At 47.6% G+C, this 23051-nt stretch overlaps 1 protein-coding gene across 1 annotated transcript in view; it reads right to left on the bottom strand.

Moving 5' to 3' along the window:
* The window catches only part of Kif3c (kinesin family member 3C), a 45295-nt gene extending 37073 nt beyond the window's left edge, over positions 1–8222 (bottom strand). Inside the window, exons 1-2 of the mRNA XM_057776982.1 lie at positions 7912–8222; positions 5880–7636 (exon numbers count right to left, since the gene is read on the bottom strand). Of these exons, the coding sequence (XP_057632965.1) occupies positions 5880–7427 (1548 nt within the window). The 5' untranslated portion in view covers positions 7428–7636; positions 7912–8222. The remainder of the gene's footprint in view (positions 1–5879; positions 7637–7911) is intronic.
* Between the last annotated feature and the right edge of the window lie 14829 nt (positions 8223–23051).

Below are 23051 nucleotides of genomic sequence, written 5' to 3'. Positions count from 1 at the left end.
CTCTTTGAGTTCAAGGCCAACCTGCTCCACTTATCAAGTTCCAGATCAGCCATCACCACTTAGCAAAACCTCTCAAAAACAAACAAGATAATATGAATCATTTAAAAAAGTTATTTGTATTATGTGGGTGATATTGCTCAGTGGCAGATTGCTTGCCTTACATAAATGAGGAAGGTGTTCAATTTACAGCACAGGAAAAAAAATCTAACTAAAAATAAGATAGGGTTAGGATGTAGCTCAACAGTTTAACGCTTATTTAGTATGGACAAAGCCCTGGACTCAATCCATAAAGAAATAAAATAAAATGGGAGCAATAACAAATACATTTCCTGGAAGGTGCTTGGGTAGAACAAATGACCTAATTTGCATATTTGCATATAGTTAGCATAAAGCAGATCTTAATAAACCTCATTATTATGGCTGAGATTGTTAATGCTTGGGTTGAAGCTTCCTGTCTGCTAACCCGATCTGAGGATAACTTATTCTCCAACACAGGAGGCAGAAGAGGAACCCACAAAGGGGACAATGAATATTCAGTTCGATTTGTCCTCCCTGCGGTGATCTCATCCCTCTGGCTTGGGTGGCTGTTTCTGAGGGTTTCTTTTCTAAACCCATCACCACAGAGAGAGAGGGGGGGAGAGAGGGAGTTGGGCTCCAGCCAGAGTCCCTGCCCCTCACTCTGTTGATCTGCTTGCTTCTTGCAGAATCACCCCAATGTTACAGATGCTTCTCTTCCATTCCAGCCTGGGGATTGTGTCCCACCTATCTAGAACAGCTTCCTTTCAAAGTTTGTGAAATCGATATCAGTCTCTCGGGAGAAGTTAGCTTTAAAATAAAACAATCACTTGCAAATTTTCTTGCACAGTTAAATTTGACTAGAGATGGTCTCCTCTACACCCAGTCACCAGCACGTGTGGGCAGTTTCCGAGAGCACTGTGAGTCTACAATGTTAATGTTACCTTCTTCCTCCTACTTCGTAGGATGAGACTGCTGTCAAGTCCCTCAGACCTCGGGAGAGATGACCTAAGTGTGTGGCTTGCTAATGATTAATAGTACACAGGGTCACAATCACAAACGCACACATATGTACCCTTCACGTTCTGAGGCCCAAAGCAAATATGGTAAGAGCCAATGGAGAATTTTTTTTTTTAAAAAAGAGAGATTTAGAGGAGACAGGCATGGCACTTGGTGCACATCCAGAGAACAAAGAGAATCAGGAGCCTTGAGGGTGGCAGGCAGGGAAAGCAGGCAAGACAGACTGGAAGATGAGTCAGACCCTGAATGAGGGCACTGGGTCGACTCAGCTGCACTCAGCCAGTCCCGGGTGGGGGTGGTAGGAACGGGAGGAAGGAATGGCAGGGGGCAGAGAGAGAAGTGCAGTTGATGGCTAACCAGAAAGTGGGGAAGAGTTCACTGCAGATGGAGAAGGGAAAGCTCCCAGGCTCCTAAGGTCTCCCTCTGTGACCTTTCCTGCCTGGTCCGCAGAGCTGGTATAACCCACCGAGAAAAGCCGGGTAAAGAAAGAGTTAAACTAACAACAAAGATGCCAGTCTTGGACCCCTGCTTGGCAGACACAAGGCACCCGTGGTCGCTGATGCCCTCCATTCATTTCAATGTTTTCAACCTATTTCAAATGCCCCGTGCTAATAATGATCTCATTTCATCTCCAGCGCAACCCTGGGAAAGAGGTGGGACAGGATCTTACAGCCACCCAGTGGCTCCCAAAGGAGCTGTCAAAACGTTTCAGAACCCAACCCAGCTGTGCCCTGAGGACAGGCAGGACAGGAGGGCTGGGCCCTCTGCCTGGGTTCCACCCTGGCCTTGGTCCCGGTGATCAACCTGGGCTAGGAATTTCAGAAATCACAGGACACAGAGTCATTCCTCTCCTGGAATTCCCCAGGCTGCTCAGTTTATATCTGATAACCAGTAGCCAACAGCCACCCCACCCACTCCCCTGGGATCTATCTATGTCAAGCTTCTGTTTCTCATTAGCAGACTGGGACCCAAAGCTCAGAGAGGCAAAAGCCTTTGCCCTGAGTGACATGAAAAGAACACAGGGCAGGGAGATATCAGAAGACCTGAAGTCTGGCACTGCTTCTGCCATTTAACCAGATCCATAGACCAGCCTCGGTTTTCACAGCTGCCGAATGGAAACAGTGTACCCTACAAGGGAGTTTTGAAGGAGTAAGATTAAGATGTTACAGTGTTTCATAAAAACAAATCACTTGAGCTGGAGTGATGGTTTAGCAGTTAAAAGTGCTTACCAGTCATCCTCAGTACCCACCAGCTGCCTCACGACTTCCTAGAACACAAGTTCAAGGTCATCCAATGTCCCCTACAGACTGATCTCTGCAGGCTCTTGTACACACGGGGCAAGTCCCCCAGGCATACATGTACCCGTAAAATAAATACACCTTTTAAAAAATTACTTTTGGCTGGGCAGTGGTGGCACAAACCTTTAATCCCAGCACTTGGGAGGTAGAGGCAGGCGGATCTCTGAGTTCAAGGGCAGCCTAATCTACAGAGTGAGTTCTAGGACAGGCTCCAAAGCTACAACAGAGAAACCCTGTCTCACAAAAAAAAAAAATTACTTTCATGTAGTTAATGGTTGCTGGAGAAGGAAGACACCCTCACACACACACACACACACACACACACACACACACACACACACACACACAGGATACCAGTAAGGTGCCCATGCTCTTATAAGCAATTTAAATGAAGCTCATTGGGACAGACACATGCAGACAGACAGACAGACACACACACACACAGGGAAAGAAGAGGTGTTGGTAGGAAAGAGTAAGGGGACCAGTGGAAGTAGGAGGGGGACAAGAGAGAGTATATATAATCAAAATGCATTATATACATGTATAACACTATCATAATGGAAAATTATATATGATGAACATATACTAATAAGAAAATAAAAAAGCCCGGCGGTGGTGGCACACGCTTTTAATCCCAGCATTCGGGAAGCAGAGGCAGGTGGATCTCTGTGAGTTCGAGGCCAACCTGGTCTACAGAACAAGTTCCAGAACAGCCAAAGCTACACAGAGAAACCCTGTCTCAAAAACAAACAAACAAAAAAAACAACAAAACAAACAAAAAAAAGAGTGAGCGAGAGCAAGAAAGAAAGAAAGAGAGAGAAAGAGAGAGAGAGAGAAAGAAAGAAAGAGAGAGAGAGAAAAGAAAAACCAAACTACTTTGCCAGGAATGTACACAGCAACGCGAAGAAGCTAGGCTGCCTGCCCATGAACAGGCTGGGCTCTGCTCAGGCCACTGTGTGACCCTGCACCAATCCTATACCAGTATTCCAGGGCCCCTGCCAACAATAAGATTATAATGCTGCATGGACTATACACCCAGTGTAGTAATTCCAGTTCTGGTCACCCCAGTCGTCGTCGTCGTCTTCTTCTTCTTCTTCTTCTTCTTCTTCTTCTTCTTCTTCTTCTTCTTCTTCTTCTTCTTCTTCTTCTTCTTCTTCTTCTTCCTCCTCCTCCTCCTCCTCCTCCTCCTCCTCCTCCTCCTCCTCCTCCTCCTTCTTCTTCTTCTTTTTTTGTCTTTTGAGACAGGATTTCTCTATAGTTTTGGAACCTGAACTGGTACTAGCTCTTATAGACCAGGCTGTCATTGAACTCACAGAGATACGCTTACCACTGCCTCCTGAGTGCTGGGATTAGAGACTAGGATTAAAGATGTGTGCCACCACTGACCTCAGTCTTTTTATTGACCAATCGATTGGCAGATCTGCTTGTGTATTTATTTCGAAACAGGGTCTCCACATGTTGCCCAGGTTGGAAAATGGGCTATGCATTACTACCAAGCCTCGACTCCTGAGCTTGAACTATTCTGCCTCCGTCTTCCAAGCAACTGGGACTCCAGATGCATGCCACTATGCACAACTCCACCCTGATTTCCTGACTGTCCTATTACCTGTGTTCTTACATTACCTTAGGGGTAAAAAAATCATACAGATACCAGTCAGTTCCCAATAAGAACATTTGAAACACCCATCTGTACTTTATTCCTTTATTAGCCTCTGTTACCCACACTGCCTCCCGGCTTAACAGCATAAGTGATATCTTGGAAGAGAAATCAATGACTGATGGGTCAAATAGGATTTCCCAGTCAATAACACCACCCTATCTCTTAGGCTGCTACATAGGACTGGACTGGCAGCCTTGCCTTTAACACCCTGCATCTCCCAGGTACCAGACCCTGATCCTTCCCTTGAGGAAGCAGCTCAGTAACCTTGGTTGAGCTTCTCCATGAGGGAATTAAATATTAAACATGCCAGGCCACAGCCACGGCTGCAGCAGCATATCCCAGTACAGAGACAATGCACATGGCTCAGTTGTCACACTTCCAGTGGCTGTGGGCTGGGCCTCCCCATTCCTAGCCCATATTCCTAAGAAGAAATAAGAAATGGCAGTGTTTGATCTTCTAAGCAAACTCATGACTCTCCATATTTTTCCTTCAACCCCAGTGTCAAAGGCTCCAGGGATCCGGAAATGCCTGGAACACTGGGTTGTGACATCCGCAGCACTGAGATTTAACAGGCAGCTGGGGGTATAGCTTAGTTGGTGGTATTTATCTAGCATGCACAAAACTCTGGGGTTGATCGCCAGCTGTGCATAAAGTCAGGCATGGTGATGGTTCTTGCTTGTAATTCTAGCAATCAGGAGATGGAGGCAGGAAGATAATTAGTTCAAGGTCATCCTCAGCTACATACAGAGTTCTAGGCCAAACTAGACTACAAGACATTCTATTTACAAAGAAGAAAAAAAAGAACAGGAAGAAATTTAACGGGTCTATGATTGCCTCAGTAACTTAGCTCCATGTAGGGTCCGAGGTTGTCTGGGAAGTGGACAACTCAGGAAGAATGCTGAAGTCCTGACATCTCTCAGGACAATGGGAAACTGGGCATGACTGACATAAGGCCTCATTGTGTAGGTCAATTGTTTTGTTCTTTTTTTCTCAGATTAATGCGGGCCATAGAGTTATCAGATTGGTAGACGCTCAGTGATCCCCCAAGCTAACATCCTACTTTATAAAAACGGAAATGGAGGCAAGGAGGAAAAGGCAAAAACAGCCATTTACTCAATGAACTCTAGGTCTCTGGGATAGAGTCCAGTTCTCTCTCCATCCTCCTTCCTACATGACACTCTGAGTCTCCTTCCTAGGGACACCAAGGAGCGGGCCTGGCACTGTGTCATCCAGTGGGTCATTTCCATAGGAATCAGAATTCTCTGTCTCATGGTCTGACCTTGCTACTAAAGACGAAAGGCCTGGTGTTTACAGGTACCAGTTCAGCTCTGGAACCTTGGTCCTGCCACTTTCTGAGCCTTAATCCCTCATCAGTAAGGTAGGGATTTAAAAGCCACTGTGCTGAATGGCTCCTGTGAAGATGAGACAAGGTAAGACAAATGTGGGGTATTTTGTAAACCATGAAGTGCTGTCCAAACATCAGATACTATTAACATAATATGAGATCTGAAGACACCTCAGAGGGGGAAAAGGTATCGGGAGAGAAGGCCATGTAGGAATGAGAAGCCACACTCACAAGAGGAGAATCCCACATGGGTTTCGTATAGACCTGACCAATCCTGGGGCCATTGCAGAAATGGACAGCAGCAAGAGAGCCCATCTCAAGTTCACCGGTTCAAGAACCTGACCATTCTGCTTTGTGTGTGTGCATGCATGTAAGCGTACCTGGTTACCTGGTATCACAGTACTCTGCTTAGCCGTTCTAGGACAGTGGTCAGTATACGGTCCTAAGGTGGCATACTCCGCCGCAGGCCAACTCACAGACCCTCAAAGGGAAATCTACTGATCCCCTGTTGAGGACCTCTCTCATCCTCTGGGGCCCTTACCTTGTACTTGGCCGCGAGCAGCTCTGTGGCCTGCTGCTCCCTCCGCAGATCCTCCAGCATCTTCTCCTTCTCTTCTAGAAGCTTCTGTTTCTCCTCGCTCACTAGGCTACGGTCATCCTGGATGGCGGCCTTCTCCTCCTCCAGCCGCTCCTTCTGTTCCTGCAGGTAATTCTCCATGTTCTTCTCCAAAGCTGACTCCAGAATGGGCTGGGGTGGGCGGTGATTGTTATTGTTGTCATCTTCTTCTTCGGCCACCCAGGCCTCGATCACCTGCCCCTCTGGGAAACCAGCTGGGGCCGAGACAGCCTTCTTTCTACGGCTGCTCTTTCTCCGAGGCCGCTTGCCCAGCATGCCCTTCTTCTCCAGCTGGGCTTTCAAGCGGGCGATCTCTTCCTGGAATTCCCTCAGCAGTGTGTCCTTGGGGTCCTCATTCACCCGGGGTTTGTTCTTGATGTTCTTGGCTCGGTTTGCAAAGCGTAGGGTGGAGAGGCTCTCGTCGTAGCTGTGAGAAGCTGGACCCAGTGTGGCCACCATGATGGTCTTGGCATTGCCCCCCAGTGAGTCCTGGAGCAGTCGGGTCAGTTTGGAGTCCCGGTAGGGGATGTGGGTACTCCTGTTGCCAGCTAGAGCAGCAATCACATTGCCCAGTGCAGACAGGGAGAGATTGATTTTAGAGGCTTCCTTAGGCCTCTCTCCGCTGCTGCCACCACCACCACCGCCACCTCCACTGCCACCACCAGATGTGGGCTGTGCGGCTGGTCCTCCAGTTGTGTTGGGACCTGCCTTGTTCTGCCTCTCACTGCCAGCGAGGTCTACCAGGTTGAGCTTGCCTACTCGGATATGGTCCTGGCCATCCGAGCCACGCTCACTGCACTCCACTGTGATGACAAAGATTGCATGGGACCGGGAGCTGACCTCATTCATGTGGGTGCTGCCCACTGCCCGGGTCTGGTTCCCCAGGTTCATCACATGCTCAATCTCCTTGACATTCTTGGTGACAAATGAGGAGAGATCCTTGATATAGACCCCTGTTTCAGGATTCTCCTTCAACTCTAGCCTCTTGCCTGGCTCCTTGGATAGCAGGTCTCGAATCTCCTCTTGGTAGATCTCCAAGTAGGAGGCACGAACCAGGTACTGCTGGTTCTGGGAGCGGGAGATGTGGGTGAAGATGTGCTCAAAGGCGTTGGGGATAACCCCGCGGAGCTCTGGCTCCACCCAGGTCCCCTGCATAGTGTAGGTCTTGCCAGTGCCGGTCTGGCCATAGGCAAACACGGTGCCATTGAAACCCTGAAGCACTGAGTCTATTAGGGGCCTCACCGTTTCATCATACAGATCCGCCTGCTTGGAGCTAGCATCATACACGGCATCAAAAGTGAAGGTCTTGGGCAGTTCCCCGGGTGCCGCGCGGGGGTTTCGCAGAGTCACCTGGCCCAATTTCACGTCCATGGTCAGAATCTGCTCATGACCAGCAGCCTCCTCCTTTCTGCTGAGGGGACGGCACCGGGCCACCACCTTCAGGGCCTCGCTGGCCTTGGACTTACTGGCCATCTTGTGACTCTGTCCTTCCAGATGGGCCACTCTGCAGCCTGGGAGGTCCTCCTGTCCTATTCCTAGGTCGGGATCAGCCGGGCTGGCCCAGCCCCCAGACACTGCTCTTCAATCCGCATGCAGCCTCCCAGGGTGGGGATGCAGGGAGTTGGCCCCGAGGCTGCTGCAGTTCAGGCCTCCACAGCTCTCCACGGTTTTCTGTGCACAGACTGGAGAGGTAGAATTAGGCAGAATCCCCAGGCAACCGCGCAAGCAGCTCCTGCCGAAGGGCAGTGCCTGGAACCCGCCCCATGCTGGGGCAAGAGGGAGCGCTACGGTAAACAGCTTCGGCAACAATGAGATAAAGGAAGAGGAAAATGAGATGGGGGTGGGCGGCAGAGCTATCTTTTCCTCCTCCTTTTTCCGTTCCCCTAGGGATCCATGGCGGGGGATGCGGGGCTTGGGCGGCCGGGCAATCCCGGTCCTCCCGAGGGCAGAGGCTCACCTGGAGTCCTCCCCTTCAGCTGGGGGATCATTCATTGCAGACACAGCTGGCTGCTTCTGCCTCTCCTCCGCCTTCCCCGCCGCCGCCACCGGAGAATGAGAGAAAAACAGAAGGGGATGGGGCGGAGCAGCGGCGGCGAGAGGGATTTTGCTGCGGCCGCTGCGCTGCGGCCGGGGTTAGGTCTCCCAGCTGGGGTGGGGCAAGGGGCGGGGCCGCGGGGCGGGGAACAAGAGCCCGGCGCGGCCCTTGAGCGACGGACAGCGGTGCATCGCCGCCCGCACCCCGCCGACCCCGCAGGGATGACAGGCTCGGGTGCCCACCCAGGTCCCGCGCCCACCAGTCGGATGCGGCGCAGCCACCGCCCGCCGTCACCCCACCGAACCCGAGCATGCTGGGAGATGTAGTCCTTCCTTTGTTAACAGGGTTCTGTCAGGTTGCTAATGCTTTCTCCAGTCCTCAGGTCTGGGAGCCCCTCCTCCCGCATGCAACCCCCTCCCCCGAGAGAGTCTGCTGAGGCTGTACAACCCACCCACGCGTGTTCTCTCTGCTACTGCGTTCTTAGTTTCTCACTGTTCCTGCCATTTTGCTTGCAGATGGGGACATGTCACCGTGTCCCACTCCTCAGGGTGTCACCAGGCCTTTTGGAGCTTACTCCCTGGCCTGGTTTACTCCTGCCTGGCCTTTTTAACACTGCACCGGAAGCGGTTAACGTGATTCCACCCATCGTGCCTGCACTGGGCTCTGACTCCAACTTCTCCATGACCTTCCGTATCCCATGAAGGCCTGTCCGTGTTCTGGCCTTCCAGTCTGTCCCCCACCACTCTGATCCAGTCTGTACTTCTGATAGCAATGCCATCACACTTTTCTAGCTCCCTCCGAGCCCCAGCCCTATTCTAGAATCTGGACCACTTTCCTAAAGGGGGCCATAGCCTGTAACAGAACTGACGCCGCCATGTTGTGTGCTGGTTAATTTTTGTCAATCCAAACTAGAGAAACCAGGGAAGAGGGAGGCTCAGCTGAGGAACTGCCTCAGGTTGGTCTGTGGGGGCATATTCTTAATTGCTAACTGATGGAGGAGAGCCCAGCCCCACCGTGGGAGGTTCACCCCTGGGCAGGTAGTCCGGGGGTGTGTGTGAGAAAGACAGCTGAATGTGAGCCTAGAAACCAGCCAGTAAAGAGTGTTCCGCCGTGATTACTCCTTCAAGCTCCTGCCTTGAGGTCTTATTGTGGTCTGTTTCCATAGCAGAAAGAAGGATGAAACTTAGAAAAAAATAAAAAAGCTTGGGCCTAGCATTCCAGTTCCTATGTGGGGTATATTGTATGTATGTTTGTGTGGGTGTGTGAACATGTACATACAGGTGCATGTCCATGTGGGTGCCTCTTCAGGCCAGAGATTGACATCATTTAAAAAAAAATTAGCTAGTTATGTGATGTACGCCTTTAATCCCAGCATTCAGGAGGCAGAAACAAGTAGATGTCTGAGTTCAAGGCCAGCCTGGTCCACAAAGCAAATTCCAGGAAAGCCTGGGCTACACAGAGAAACCCCGTTGTTCATTTGTTTCTTAAATTTTATTCTATGTGTTTTGCCTGTATATATGTATGTTTCCATCTCCTGTGTGTTCCTGGTGCCCACAAAGGTCAGAAGTGGATGCTGGATCCCCTGGAACTAGAGTTGTAGGTAGTTGTGAGCTGATGTGTGTGTCCTGGGAGTGGAACCGGTGTCCTCTGTAAAAGCAACAAATGTTCTTGGCCACTGGGCCATCTCTTTGGAAGTTCCTGAACTTCATTATTTGGGGAGGGAGATGGGGAAGGCAGTGTTCCTCCACTCATGTGGAACGCTAACTGGGTAGACTATCTCTTTACTTCTTCAGGGCAGGGATTATCGGAGATCACAATTGCGTTCCTTGTGCCTGAGCAACGCGCACTGCTAGTTGTCTTCCCAGACCACACAGTCCCAGTTCCGACCCCCACTCAACAGTCACCCTGCTTCAGCTTGAGCTTCCCCGTGTGCTTAAAAGGGGACTCAGGGCCTAGAGAGATAGCTTGGCAGTCAAGGGTACTGGCTGCTCTTGTAGAAGGCCTGGGTTTGTTTTCCAGACGATTCTGCATGGTGGCTCACAACCATCCCTGACTCCGGTGTTCTCTCCTCACTTCCACTGGTGCCAGGAATGCATGTGGTCCACATACATGTGTGCAGGCTAACACCCACACACATGAAACAGTGCAGGGGAGCGCCCAAGTACATAAAATAAGAATAAATAATTATTTTTTTTTATTTTTTTTATTTTTTGGTTTTTCGAGACAGGGTTTCTCTGTGGCTTTGGAGCCTGTCCTGGAACTAGCTCTTGTAGACCAGGCTGGCCTCAAACTCACAGAGATCCGCCTGCCTCTGCCTCCCGAGTGCTGGGATTAAAAGCGTGCGCCACCACCGCCCGGCTTTTTATTTTAATTTTAATTTTTTTGGTAAATAATTGTTTAGAAAATGGATTTGACATGCGATGTTGATATTATTCACAAGCTTTTAAAATAAAGTTTATGAAAATGGAGATAAAGCTAGGCATAGTGTCATCTACACTCAGGAGATGGAAGCGGGAAGATCAAGAGTTTAAAGTTGTCTTCAGAGACACAGCGAGTTCAAGGTCGACCTAGGCATCAAGAGACTCCCCCATCCCAAAACAAACAGCAGAACCTGGCTCCTTGTGTCACTGCTATTCCCAAATTCCTAGAATTTGGTTGTCAGCCAGGCCAGCAGCTGGTAGCTTGCCTGCTTCTGGAGTTCTCTGGCCTTCCTCCTCACTCTGCTCGTCCGGCTCCCCTGATGAACTGGCCTTTGGGCCAATTACTGGTGAAGCTTTGGCTGTGCAAACTTTACCTTCCTTGGCTCCGACAACCTAGCTTCTGGATACTGTTTGATTCTTTTTTCAAGACAGGGTTTCTCTGTAGCTTTGAGCCTATCCTGGAACTAGCTCTTGTAGACCAGGTTGGCCTCAAATTCACAGAGATCCACCTACCTCTGCCTCCCGAGTGCTGGAATTAGAGGTGTGCACCACCACCGCCCGGCTACTGTTTGATTCTTGAACTATTTCCTTGTGCTTGGCTTGGCTTTTGCATATCCATCTCGGTTTTGGCTTGGCTTGGCTTTTGCATATCCATCTCAGTTTTGGCTAACTCATCTGCCACTACAGTGCTGGGTAAAATACAAGTGTACTCTGCTCCCTCCATGTCGTCACCACTAGCCCAGGTCCTTCTGTATGGGAGCAGAGGGTGAAAAAAACATTGCTTCCGAGATGCAAGTCCCTCTAAATTACTTAATTTCTCTGAACAGCTATTCTCACAGCAGACAGGAGTGTTTACTTTCCGTCCCAGGATTTATACAAAGATTAAGTCAAACGATGCATGTGATGCATGTGTGCATGCTTGGGACGTAAAAGGCACTCAAGAAAAGGGATCCAGGCCTGGGGTTCTGGTTCAGTTCGTAGACCACTTGCCTAGCAGACATGAAAACCTGGGTTTAATCCTCAGCCTCTGAAAATCTGGGCACAGTACCACACGCCTGTAACCCCGACACTGGGAAAATTGAGGCCTGAGGCTCGGAAGCTCAAGGTCATCTTGGCTGCACAGTTTGTTTGAAGTCAGTCTTGGCTACTAGAGACCCTGTCTCTAAATAAATACGCCCCCCCCCACTCGCATTCTGTGTCTTCCTTTCAGCTTTGGGTCCACCGTTCTTCCCTGCCAGATTCTCCAGCTATTCTGACTTGCTTAAGGCCCCTCCAGACACCCCACTGTTTCTGTATTGTCATGGTGCTCCTTTGCTCAAGACGTCCTCCTTCCTTCAGTACTGTCTACACAGCCCGGGTTTCCACCATTCAGCCTCACGTGGCTCCTGCTTCTCTCACCGAGGCTACTTTCTTCGGCAGTAAGCTGCTCTGAAATGCCCTGAAAAACACACCCAGAGCCAGGCAGTGGGGGGGCGCACGCCTTTAATCCCAACACTTGGGAGGCAGAGACAGGAGGATCTCTGAGAATTCCAGGACAGCCTGATTTACAAAGCAAGTTCCAGGACAGCCAGGGCTACACGGAAAAACCCTGTCTCAAAAAACAAAACAAAAACCAAAAACAAAAAAAAAAACCCCACATACCCAAAATTTATAACTTTATTTTAGTTACTGTGAGAGAGAGAGGAGCACACGCAGATAACCCAGGTCATCACACTTGTGTGGCAAGCACTCTTACCCACGGGCATCCCATCTAGCCAGTGCCCCTGTTCTATTTTGAGACACAATTTTTCTAAATTGCCCAGGCAGGTGTTGAATTTGTAATCCTTTTGCCTTGGCCCCATGAAGGGCTAGGATTATACACATGTGCCACCAAGCTTGACATCAAACTCGCTTCCCCACACAGAAACCGGAACGCTAGTCCCATGCTTTATTTTATGTAAATTTCGTCCTTCTATCTCCTACCAGTCAGAGAAGGTTTCTGATTCAATTTGTTTTAATTAATTAACAAATTAATTAATTTTGAGACAGGGATTCTCTATGTAGCCTAGACTATTCTGGAACTCTCTACATAGACCAGGCTAGCCTGGAAGTTACAGAGATACCTCTGCCTCCTGAGTGGAGGCGTGGGCTACTATGTCCAGCAATATCTTTGTCTTGTAAAGAGGGCCCATCCTAGAAGCTTCAGACTGAACAGATGTCTAGGGGGAAGAAAGCAAAATAATAGAAAATAAATTAAAATAATAAAATCAAATAAAAATAAAGCCACTGAGACCGCAACCATGAAGCCCCGTGGTGTTTCCCTTCTGCAGTGGGTTGAGTTACCATTAAGGTAAGGGGTACGTCAACTGCTCGTGGAGCCATCCTCGGGAATGAAAGTGCTTGCTCATTATGTAGTCCAAGCTAGCCACAAAGTCTTGATCTTCCTGGTTTAGCTTCCCGAGTGCTGAGATAACAAGTGTGAACCACCACACTCAGCCCAATACAGAAAGTTTTTTTTTCCACAGGGGATTCCCACATCAGCTTCTTCTTCCAGTGAAGACCCAGTGACAATCGGGTTACGCTATAAAACTATACAAGAAGAATACACTCATCAGTCAGCAGGTACCTTAGGAACATTCAAAATGACTCACTTGGATTTACTGTGCAAAATCAGGTTTGACCAGCAGAGGGTGACATGGCTATGTGACAAAATTACTGTGTCGGCCTGAAGAGTGTTGGCTGTCAATCACTCCAGGGTTATCTAATTTTAGTCCTTCAATTTAATCGAGCTTAGATTTAAATTTTTAATTTTTTTCCAGGTTCTTTAGATCAATAACTCACACATAATAGACAAATACTCCACCATTGAGCTGAATCCTCAACCCTTAAGTCTGGATTTCTTTTTTTAAGCTTTATGATGATTATGATTATTTTATGTGTGTGGGTGTTTGTGCACCACATGTGTGCAGTGCCCACGGACACCAGAAGAGAGTATCAGATTCTCTGGAACTGGAATTGAAGATGGTTATGAGCTGCCATGTCAGTGCCAGAAACTGAACCTAGATCCTCTGGAAGCGCAGCCATTGCTCTTAACTGCAGATCGAGACATCTTTCCAGTCCCAGTTTCTTGTTGTTGTTGTTGTTGCTGTTGTTTTGTTTGTCTGCTTGTTTGAGCCAGGATCTCTTAGTTGTAGTCCAGAATGTCCTGGAACTCACTGTGTAATGCAGGATTTTATCAAACACGCCGTCCTCTTGCCTTAGACTCTTGAGTTCTGGGATTGTAAGTGTGTATTACCGTTCTTGGCTTTTTCTGTTTTTTTTTTTTTCATTTGATGTTGTTTTATTTTTGAGCCAGAATATGAGTAGCCCAGGCTGGCCTTCAACTTATATTGCTGAGGATAGCCTTGAACTCCTTAATCTCAAGGAGGTCAAGCGTACTGGGATTACAACCATTTCCCATCAAACCTAGCTACTCAAGCCTGGGTTTCTACGTGTTTCTCTTTCCCCTACTGCTTTGTCTCTACGGTCTCTTCGGTAATTTCTGGAGACTGGGATTTGTCAATTACAAATTTTATTTTTATTATCTTTTTTCTTTTTTAAAAAATTTAATTCATGGGCTGAAGAGATGATTCAGTGGTTAAGAGCACTGACTTCCAGAGGACCTGGGTTCAATGCCCAGCACCCACATGGCAGCTCACACCTGCCTGTAATTCCAGTTCCAGGGAATCTCACACTTTCACACCAATGCACATAAAATAAAGTTGAAAAAATTTAATTCATTAATTTATTTTACATCCTGACTGCAGTTTCCCCTCCCTCCTTCCCTCCCATTCGCTCCCACCACCTCCCCTATGTGCTTCCCAGCCCCCTCCCCGCCCCCATTTTCGGCTGTTCTTCCTGTATCTCAGGCTGGCCTTGAATTTACAACACAGCCAAGGATAATCCTTCTGCTTCAGACAGTGTGTGACCGAGAACCGGTCCACAGGGCTCAGTGCTGGGCGAGGGGCGGGGGACACTCTGGCGTTAGAGAGGAGAAATTAGGCAAAAGTGCTAGTGCTGCCCCTTGCCAGTCCAGCTGATGGGAAGATGGGTTAAGGCATCCGTGACTCCTCTATAGATGCTCGGTGCAGCTTCTATGAATCACTGCTTTTCAATATCCTTGCTTAGTATGTGTGTGTGTGTTCATTTGAGACAGGTTCTCTATTATCTGAGATTATCTTGTGCAGGCCTGCGCTCTGCGCTCCCTGCCAGGCCTTATATGTGCCTTGAAGATTGTGACTCAGGCCAGGCACTCGGGAGGCAGAGGCAGGCGGATCTCTGTGAGTTCGAGGCCAGCCTAGTCTACAACAGCTAGTTCCAGTACAGGCTCTACAAAGCTACAGAGAAACCCTGTCTCGAAAAACCAAAAAAAAAAAAAAAAAAAAAAAAAGGTTCCGGCTCAGATTCATCCTCACATGCATACAGCAAAGGCTTTAACCACTGGACCCTCTGCCCAACTTCTATTTTTTTTTTTTTTTAAATAAGATCTCATGTGGTCCAGGCTGGTCTAAAACACTCTATATATTTGAGGATGACTTTGAACTTCTGATTCTCCTACCTCTATCCCCTGAGTGCTGGGGTTATGCTATAATGCCTGTTTTTTGTTTGTTTGTTTGTTTGTTGTTTTCTCAGTGCTGGGAATGGAACTCAGGGCTTCATATACAATAGTAAAATATGTTACCAACTGAACTACAGCCCTAACCCCATATATTTTCCCCAGATCTTTCTATTTTTTCATAGTTGAGGAGACAGAGGGTGTAGCTCAGTTATTATCCATATCTAGGATGCAAGAGGCCCAGGATTTTTCCCAAGCATTGTAAAAATAAACAAATCAATGAGAATTTAAAAAAATTAAGCAAACTTGGAGTAGTGATGCATGCCTTTATTTATATATATTCATATATATATATATGTATGCTGACTGGTGGTGCACACCTTTATTTATATATATATATACATACATATATAATATATACATATATATATATATGCTGACTGTGGTGGTGCACACCCTTAATCCTAGCATTTGGGAGGCAGAAGCTGGTGGATCTCTGAGTTCGAGGCCAGCCTGGTCTTACAGATCGAGTTCCAGGACAGCCAGGGCTACACAGAAAAACAACAATAAGAAAATAACTTTTTTTTTTTTTAAACAGGGTCTCTCTCCACAGCCTAGCTCTCCTAAACTCACTCTATAGACCAGACTGGTCTTGAACTTAGACATCTGTCTGCCTCTGCCAGAGTGCTGGTGAGAGGGGCAGTTTTTCAATTTTTTAAATTGATTTTCATTGAGCTCTACATTGTTCTCTGCCCCCTTTCCTGCCTCTCCCCTCCCCTTCAACCCTCTCCCATGGTTCCCATGCTCGAGGGGCAGTTTTTTTGAAAGTGTCTCATGAAGCCCAGGCTAGCCTCAAACTTGAGATTTAGTCAAGGGAGACCTTGAACTCCTGAGTCTATGATCTCCCAAGCACTAGTGTATGTGTGTGTGTGTGTGTGTGTGTGAGTGTGTGTGTGTGTATGTGGGGGGGGGCATATGTGTGGCGGCCAGACAACTTTCAAGAGCCAGTTCTCTTTTTCCATTGTGGGTACCAAGGATCCAACTCAGATCATCATGCGTGCACAGTAAGCACTTCTATCTGCTGAGTTTAAAAATAATGTTGGCCACACTGCATGTAGAATTGCTTCCTTTTTTGCTTTTTGTACTTACATTATAAATGTATTGACTCCACCTTAGTCTGTCATCATTAACAAGTCCCGTGTGGCTTCTGCCTATAAATTCTTTTCTTTCTTTCTTTCTTTCTTTCTTTCTTTCTTTCTTTCTTTCTTTCTTTCTTCCTTTCTTGTCTTTCTGTCTTTCTTTGCTTTGTTTTGTGACAGTTTTCCTGTGTAGTTCTGACTGTCCTAGAACTTGCTCTTGTAGACCAGGCTGGCCTCCAATTTACAGAGATCCACCTGCCTCTGCCTCCCGAGTGCTGGGATTAAAGACGTGTGCCCACCACTGCCTAGCTATTCTTGAGTAAACATGCTGTGCCACCTCTACCACCCCACGCTGGGTCAGCACCACTGCCGTCATTACTTGAGCCCTGAAGAGTTCTCAGGCACCTCTGTGCGTGCCCTCCCTCCCTCCTGTTAGAGGCACCTCTGTGCGTGCCCTCCCTCCCTCCTGTTAGAGGCACCTCTGTGCGTGCCCTCCCTCCCTGCTCTTAGACTGGCCTCAGACCAGCCCCAGCCTCCCTTGGAAGCTGTAAACCAGATGGTTTTACTGTCGGCTCTGCTCTCACCCCTCCAAGAGGAAGCTCCGTAGGCACCAGCTCCCAAATCAAGACAGGAAGACTTATTCTTAATTATGAATGCTCAGCCTTACCTTATGCTTGCCCCACCAGATCTCATAACTTATTTTAACCTGTTTCTCTTCATCTATGTTTTACCTCAGGGTATTTTACCTTTCTTTCATTCTGAATGTCCTGCTCCACGCCTGTCTGTCTGGCAGCTACCTGACTGGCCAGCCTCGGTATTTCCCTCTCGTTCTCCCCTGATCTCAGAAGCCTGTATTCCCCCTCCTACTTATTCTCTCTGCCTACCAACCCCTCCTATAATTCTAATGTCCGGCTACTAGCCACTCAGCTTTTTATTGAACCAATCAGATGCCTTAGGCAGACAAAGCAGCACATCTTTACATCATTAAACAAATGCAGCCTAAACCAATGTAACGCATCTTTGCATCATTTAAAGTAATAGTGCACAACAAAGCTCGTCACTTGCAGAGAGGTCCTCCATAGGGCCCACAGGCTACCGTGATCAAGTCCCTCTTGATCTCTGTTTCCCACTCTGTGACCCAACAACACAGGCTCCCTTGTTCCCCATCCTACCAAGTATATTCCTGCGGTGGGGTCCATGAACTTGCTCTTTTCTCTGCCTGTGAGCTTCTCCTCCCTCCACACATGCTTGGTGACAGTGTCTTTCAAATGTCATCTTCATGAACAACAACCAACTGGAATGTCAGCTTCATAATGCTGACATTTGGGGATGGTGTTTCTTAAAATAGCCCTCCCGTTACTCAGTATCCTCACTCGGCTTTTTCCTTCACAGGGCTTCCAGTGATACACTATATCACTGCCCTTCCTCCTCCTCCTTCCCTTCCTCCTCTTTCTCCACTTCTTTTCTGAACAGGTTGACCTCTGACTCACTATGTGCCAAAGCATGACCTTGTACTCCTGATCCTCCTGCCTCTACCTGCCAAGAGCTAGGACCACACACATGCATTGCCACACTGCCCCGGCTGTGTCCATATCTGTGGGTTATTGTCCCACTAGTCTGCAGATGACAGGAGAGACTTTTATTCTATAACCCGGATTTAGAGATAAGGCTGGTTCATAGTGAGTTCCCACGAATGAATGGTGAATGAACAATGTGTGAATGAAGAAAAACAACTATTAATAGCCTTCACATATTAATAGCCTTCACAACCATCATCTTGAATGGCTGTTCAATGATGCAAATGATATTACTTTTGTTATGAAACAATATCAGGCTTAAATTATGATTGTGATTTGATTGAGTATTGGCATTTCCAGTAGTTGGCTTGAGTAAAACATACCTTCAGAAAGGTACATGACATATATATAGCACACCAAGAACGTGTTTATGGTTTCAGTTAGTTCAGGCTGTTAAACAAAATCCCATAGCCTTGGTGGCTCCTACACAGCAAACATCTGTTGCTTATAGCTCTAGAGTCTTGGACACCCAAGGTCAAGGGGCCACAGATTCTGTGTCTGGTGAGGGCCTACTTTCTTCACAGACTGTACTTTCTCATTATATTCTTACATGTCAGAAAGCACAGACAAGAACCTTTGGCCTTTTCTATAAATAGGGCTGGGGAGATAGCTTGGCTCTTGGTAAAGTGTTTGCTTTCAAGTTCAAGGATCTAAGTTTGAGTCCCAGAACCCATGCCAAAAAGCCAGGTATGAAGCCAGGCAGTGGTGGCACACACCTTTAATCTCAGCACTTGGGAGGCAGAGGCAAGTGGATTTCTGTGTGTATGAGTTTGAGGCCAGCCTGGTCTACAGAGTGAGTTCCAGGACGGCCAGGGCTGTTACACAGAGAACTTGTCTCAAAAACAAAACAAAACAAAACAAAACAAAACAAAACAAAACAAAAAAACAGAAAAGGAGGGGCACTGGAGAGATGGCTCAGCAGTGAAGAGCATTGCCTGCTCTTTCAAAGGTCCTGAGTTCAATTCCCAGCAACCACATGGTGGACCACCTGTAATGAGGTCTGGTGCCCTCTTCTGGTCTGCAGGCATACAGACAGAAAGAATACTGAACACAATAAATAAATCTTTTTTAAAAAATTAGTTTTTTTTTTTTTTTTTTTTAAAAAGCCAGGAGGCTGGAGAGATGGCTCAGAGGTTAAGAGCACTGACTGCTCTTCCAGAGGTCCTGAGTTCAATTCCCAGCAACCACATGGTGACTCACAACCATCTGCAATGGGGTCTGGTGCCCTCTTCTGGCTTGCAGGCATAGGCACAGACAGAATATTGTATACATAATAAATAAATAAATAAATAAATAAATAAATAAATAAATAAATAAATATTTTTTTAAAAAAAAGCCAGGCACGCCTTTAATTCCAGCACTTGCGAGGCAGAGGCAGGCAGATCCTTGTGAGTTCGAGGCCAGCCTGGTCTACAAGAGATAGTGCCAGGACAGGCTCCAAAAGGGCTACAGAGAAACCCTGTCTCAAAAAACCAAAAAAAAAAAAAAAAAAAAAAGGCCAGGTATATTATGGTGATGTGCATCTGTAACCCCAGTGCTGGGGAGACAGAGACAGGCAGGTCCCTGGGGTGTGATGGAGAGCCCACCTGGTCTGCTCGATGAGTTTCAAGCCCATGAGAGATACCCTGTCTCAGAAAAAACAACTGTAGCTAGTACTCGAGGAAAGATGCCTGAGGTTGTTCTCTGGCCTCTTTGTGCACACAGTACACATAATAAAAAATACTAACCCACTGAGCCTGGCGGGGAAGTGCATGCCTGTAATCCTAGAATTTAAGGGGCTCAGACAGGCAGATTTCTGTGAGTTCAAGTCTAGTCTGGTCAATACAGGGAGTTCCATGCCAGCCAGGGCTTTATAGTGAGATCCTATCTCAAACCAAAACCAAAAAACAGTAAGAAGTAAAAACAAAAGAAGAAAAAAAATCTGCTGGGCAGTGGTGGCACACGCCTTTAATCCCAGCACTCAGGAGGAAGAGGCAGGCGGATCCCTGTGAGTTCGAGGCCAGCCTAGTCTACAAGAGCTAGTTCCAGGACAGGATTGATAGCTACAGCAAAACCCTGTCTGAGGGGAGGGACGGACCAACCAACCAACCAAATACAAAAACAAAACCTAATCTTACTAATGAACATAGCAATTAACTTTATTACCTATCACTTCCTAATGCCTGATCTATTCTCCCCCCTCCCCCGCCGCGCGCGCGCGCGTGCACACACACGTGTGTGCTTGTGTGTGTGTCTGTGTGTCTGTGTGAGAGACAGAGAGACAGAGAGAGATAGAGAGACAGAGAGAAAGGGAGAGAAAGAGAGAGTGCCTTTTAAGGCAGGGGTTTTGAAACCTGTAGCCTCAACTTTGCCGAAATGCAATGCTTTTGCCTCAGTTTCCCAGTGCTGGGCTTATAGGCATGCCCCTCTATGTCTATTTCCCAAGCTGCCCTTTCACTCACAGCCCCAAGCAACCTTCCTCAGTTTTTGGAGTAGCTAGGACTACAGATGGGCACCATAGTGCCCAGCCTGACCTATGACACCAATGCTGTAACCTTCGGAGCTAGGATTTCAACATATGCATTATGGAGAAATGTGGAGGTACAAACGTTCCAGTAGCAGTCAGTGCCAGCCATCGTTTCCAACCTGAGAGGAGGCAGCTTTGCTAGAAACTCAGGAGGTCAGCTTTGGGACCAAACTCTGGTCTCCCAGGCACTTGTACCAGACAGGAAAAGTACCCAGCTTTCCCTGCTTCTCTAGGCTCCTGTGCAAAGCAGGATCTGCCTCTCCAGCCTGCGCGTCTGGGGCCCTGTTCCCTGACTCACCGCAGATCCGCCGTCAGAACCTAGGGCCAGTCTTGTCCTAGAATGTTACTGGGGCGGTTCCCAGGTGTGATTCATAACTGCAGTCCTCTGACACAGAGAAACTGAGAAGCCTTGGAGAAGCGGAGGGTACCCACAGTTAGCAGGCTTCTGCAGAGCCTTCTGGTCCCGAGATCTCACTGGGGACTCCATATCTACTGTGCTCACATTACCATCTCTGCTATTATTTTCATGAAAATGCAGCTTGCTCTCTTTCTTCTTTCTTCCCTCCCTTCCTCTCTCCCTCTCTCTCACCCCCCGCCCCCCACTTTTCTTTCTGAGACAGGTTTCATGTATCCCAGACTGGCCTGAGGATGATCTTGAAGTTCTGATCTTCCTGCCTCCACTTCCCCAGTGTGAGGATTATATATAGGTATGCAACAGCAGCTGTGTTCATGCCACGGTAGAAATGGAGCCCAGGGCTTCGTGCACACCAGGCCCGCGTGCTACCCAGCAGCTCCAGACTCACAAATGCTGTCTCTCCAAACGTGGGCAATAGTGACTGCCTCGGTCAGGTTTCTAGGTTTCTATTGCTGGGAAGAAACACCATGACCTTAAGCAACTTGAGGAGAAAAGGGTTTATTTGGCTCACACTTCCATATCACAGACCAGTATCTGAGGAAGTCAGAGCAGGAGCCGCTTATTGCCTTTCTCCCATAGCTTTCTCTGTCTGCTTTGTTTTGTTTTGTTTTTAATTTTTTATTTTATTGGTGTTTTAGACTATATGTATAATGTGTGAGGGTGCTGGATCCTGGAGTTATAGACAATTGTGAGCTGCCATACAGGCACTGGAAATCAAACACAGGTCCTCTAGAAGAGCAGTCAGTGCTCTTAACTACTGAGCCATCTCTCTAGCCCCTTTGTCTGCTTTCTTATAGAACCTATAATCCCAGCATTGGAAGATGGAGGTACCAGGGTCGGGAGTTCAAGGCAATTTTCAACTACATCCTGCACTCTGTATGTGAAATCCTTTCTCAAAAAAACAAAACAAAACAAAAAAAAAAAACCAAAAATTGATTGTGGGGGACTGGAGAGATGGTTCAGAGGTTAAGAGCTCTGGCTGCTCTTCCAGAGGTCCTGAGTTCTATTCCCAGCAAACACATGGTGGCTCACAGCCATCTATGATGAGATCTGGTGCCCTCTTCTGACATTCAGGAAGAACACTGTATACATAGTAAATAAATAAATCTTAAGGAGAAAAACTGATTGACTGGCTAAAAGGATTAATTAAAAAGAATCACATCTGGGTCAGGCATGGTGGCCCATATCTATAATCTCAGGAATTTGGGTATAGGGGCAAGAAGATCAGGGGTTCAAGGTCATCCTCATCTACAAATCAAGTGTGAGATCAGCTTGGGCTCCATATGACCCTGTCTGGAAACAACAGAAACCCACAACAAAAGGAGGCAAGCACTTGAGATTTCTAAAGAAGGAAAGTGTCAAAACTGCTCCAAAATGCACATCCAAGGCCAACTGCTGGCTGGCTCCCTTCACAAGGGGTCACAGAAAAGTCTGGGCAAACTCCCATGAGTCAACTTGTAAAGTCCAAGCCGGCTTTACTGGCAAAGGCCCAGATGTTGTCTGTGAGAGCTCTACCAACCCAAAGGCCACGCTGACAGCTAAGGGAAGTTAATCCCCTCAGGAGATCCTGTCTTACCTCAGAAGGTTTTGAATCTGAGGAGGACAGCTGGTGAGTATAGGGAGGGAGCCGTGGATGAGCTGGCAACAGGCCCCAGGCTCCAGTCAGGAAACCTGAGCATCAGCCTGGCTGGAGACCACAATGTGCCCACGACACTGGGCCTCACAGTGACTTCATCATCTGAGCCTGTGCCCTTATTTGCCCAGTAAGGGGCAGCCCTAATTGGCCACCCACTCAAAGATGGTGTCAGGGGCAAATATATACTATATAGACACAAATATACACTATATATAAATATATATACACTATATATAAATATACTAGTATATTTTTATATTAGTATAAAATACTTTGCAAAATTCAAAGTGCTATAAAGATATGATTGGTTGGTTACTTAGGAAAATAGGGAGAGTCAACCATGGTGACACACGCCTTTAATCCCAACACTGGGAAGGCAGAGGCAAGCGGTTCTCTGTGAGTTCCAGGCCAGCCTGGTCTACAGAATGAGTTCCAGGACGGTCAGAGCTATGTAGAGAGACCCTGCCTCAAACAAATAAATAAACAGTGGATAAATAAATGAGGAAGGAAGGGGAAAGGGACAGGCTTCTAACTGGCAAAGAGCTTATTCGTCAGGGGTTCTTAAACAGGTGAAACAAAAACAAAGGGGGCTTAGGCAATGGATCTGAGCCTCCTGTGGTCTTGCGGTCACAGAGCTGGTACAAGCCCGGGTTCCTTCTGTGGCTTTCTATGTTCCTGAGGATGAGCTCTTCTTCCAGTCTCGCAACTCCATGAGGCAATTTCCCAGAAGCCCTGTGGAAATACCTCAGCCAGCCACATACCTCCATATGACTGGAAGGAGGGAGAGGAGGGCAGG

The sequence above is a fragment of the Chionomys nivalis genome, chromosome 1, assembly GCF_950005125.1.
Source record: "Chionomys nivalis chromosome 1, mChiNiv1.1, whole genome shotgun sequence".
NCBI classification, from domain to species: domain Eukaryota; kingdom Metazoa; phylum Chordata; class Mammalia; order Rodentia; family Cricetidae; genus Chionomys; species Chionomys nivalis.
The sequence above is the reverse complement of the archived record's forward strand: the minus strand, read 5'-3'. Positions and strand labels throughout refer to the sequence as shown.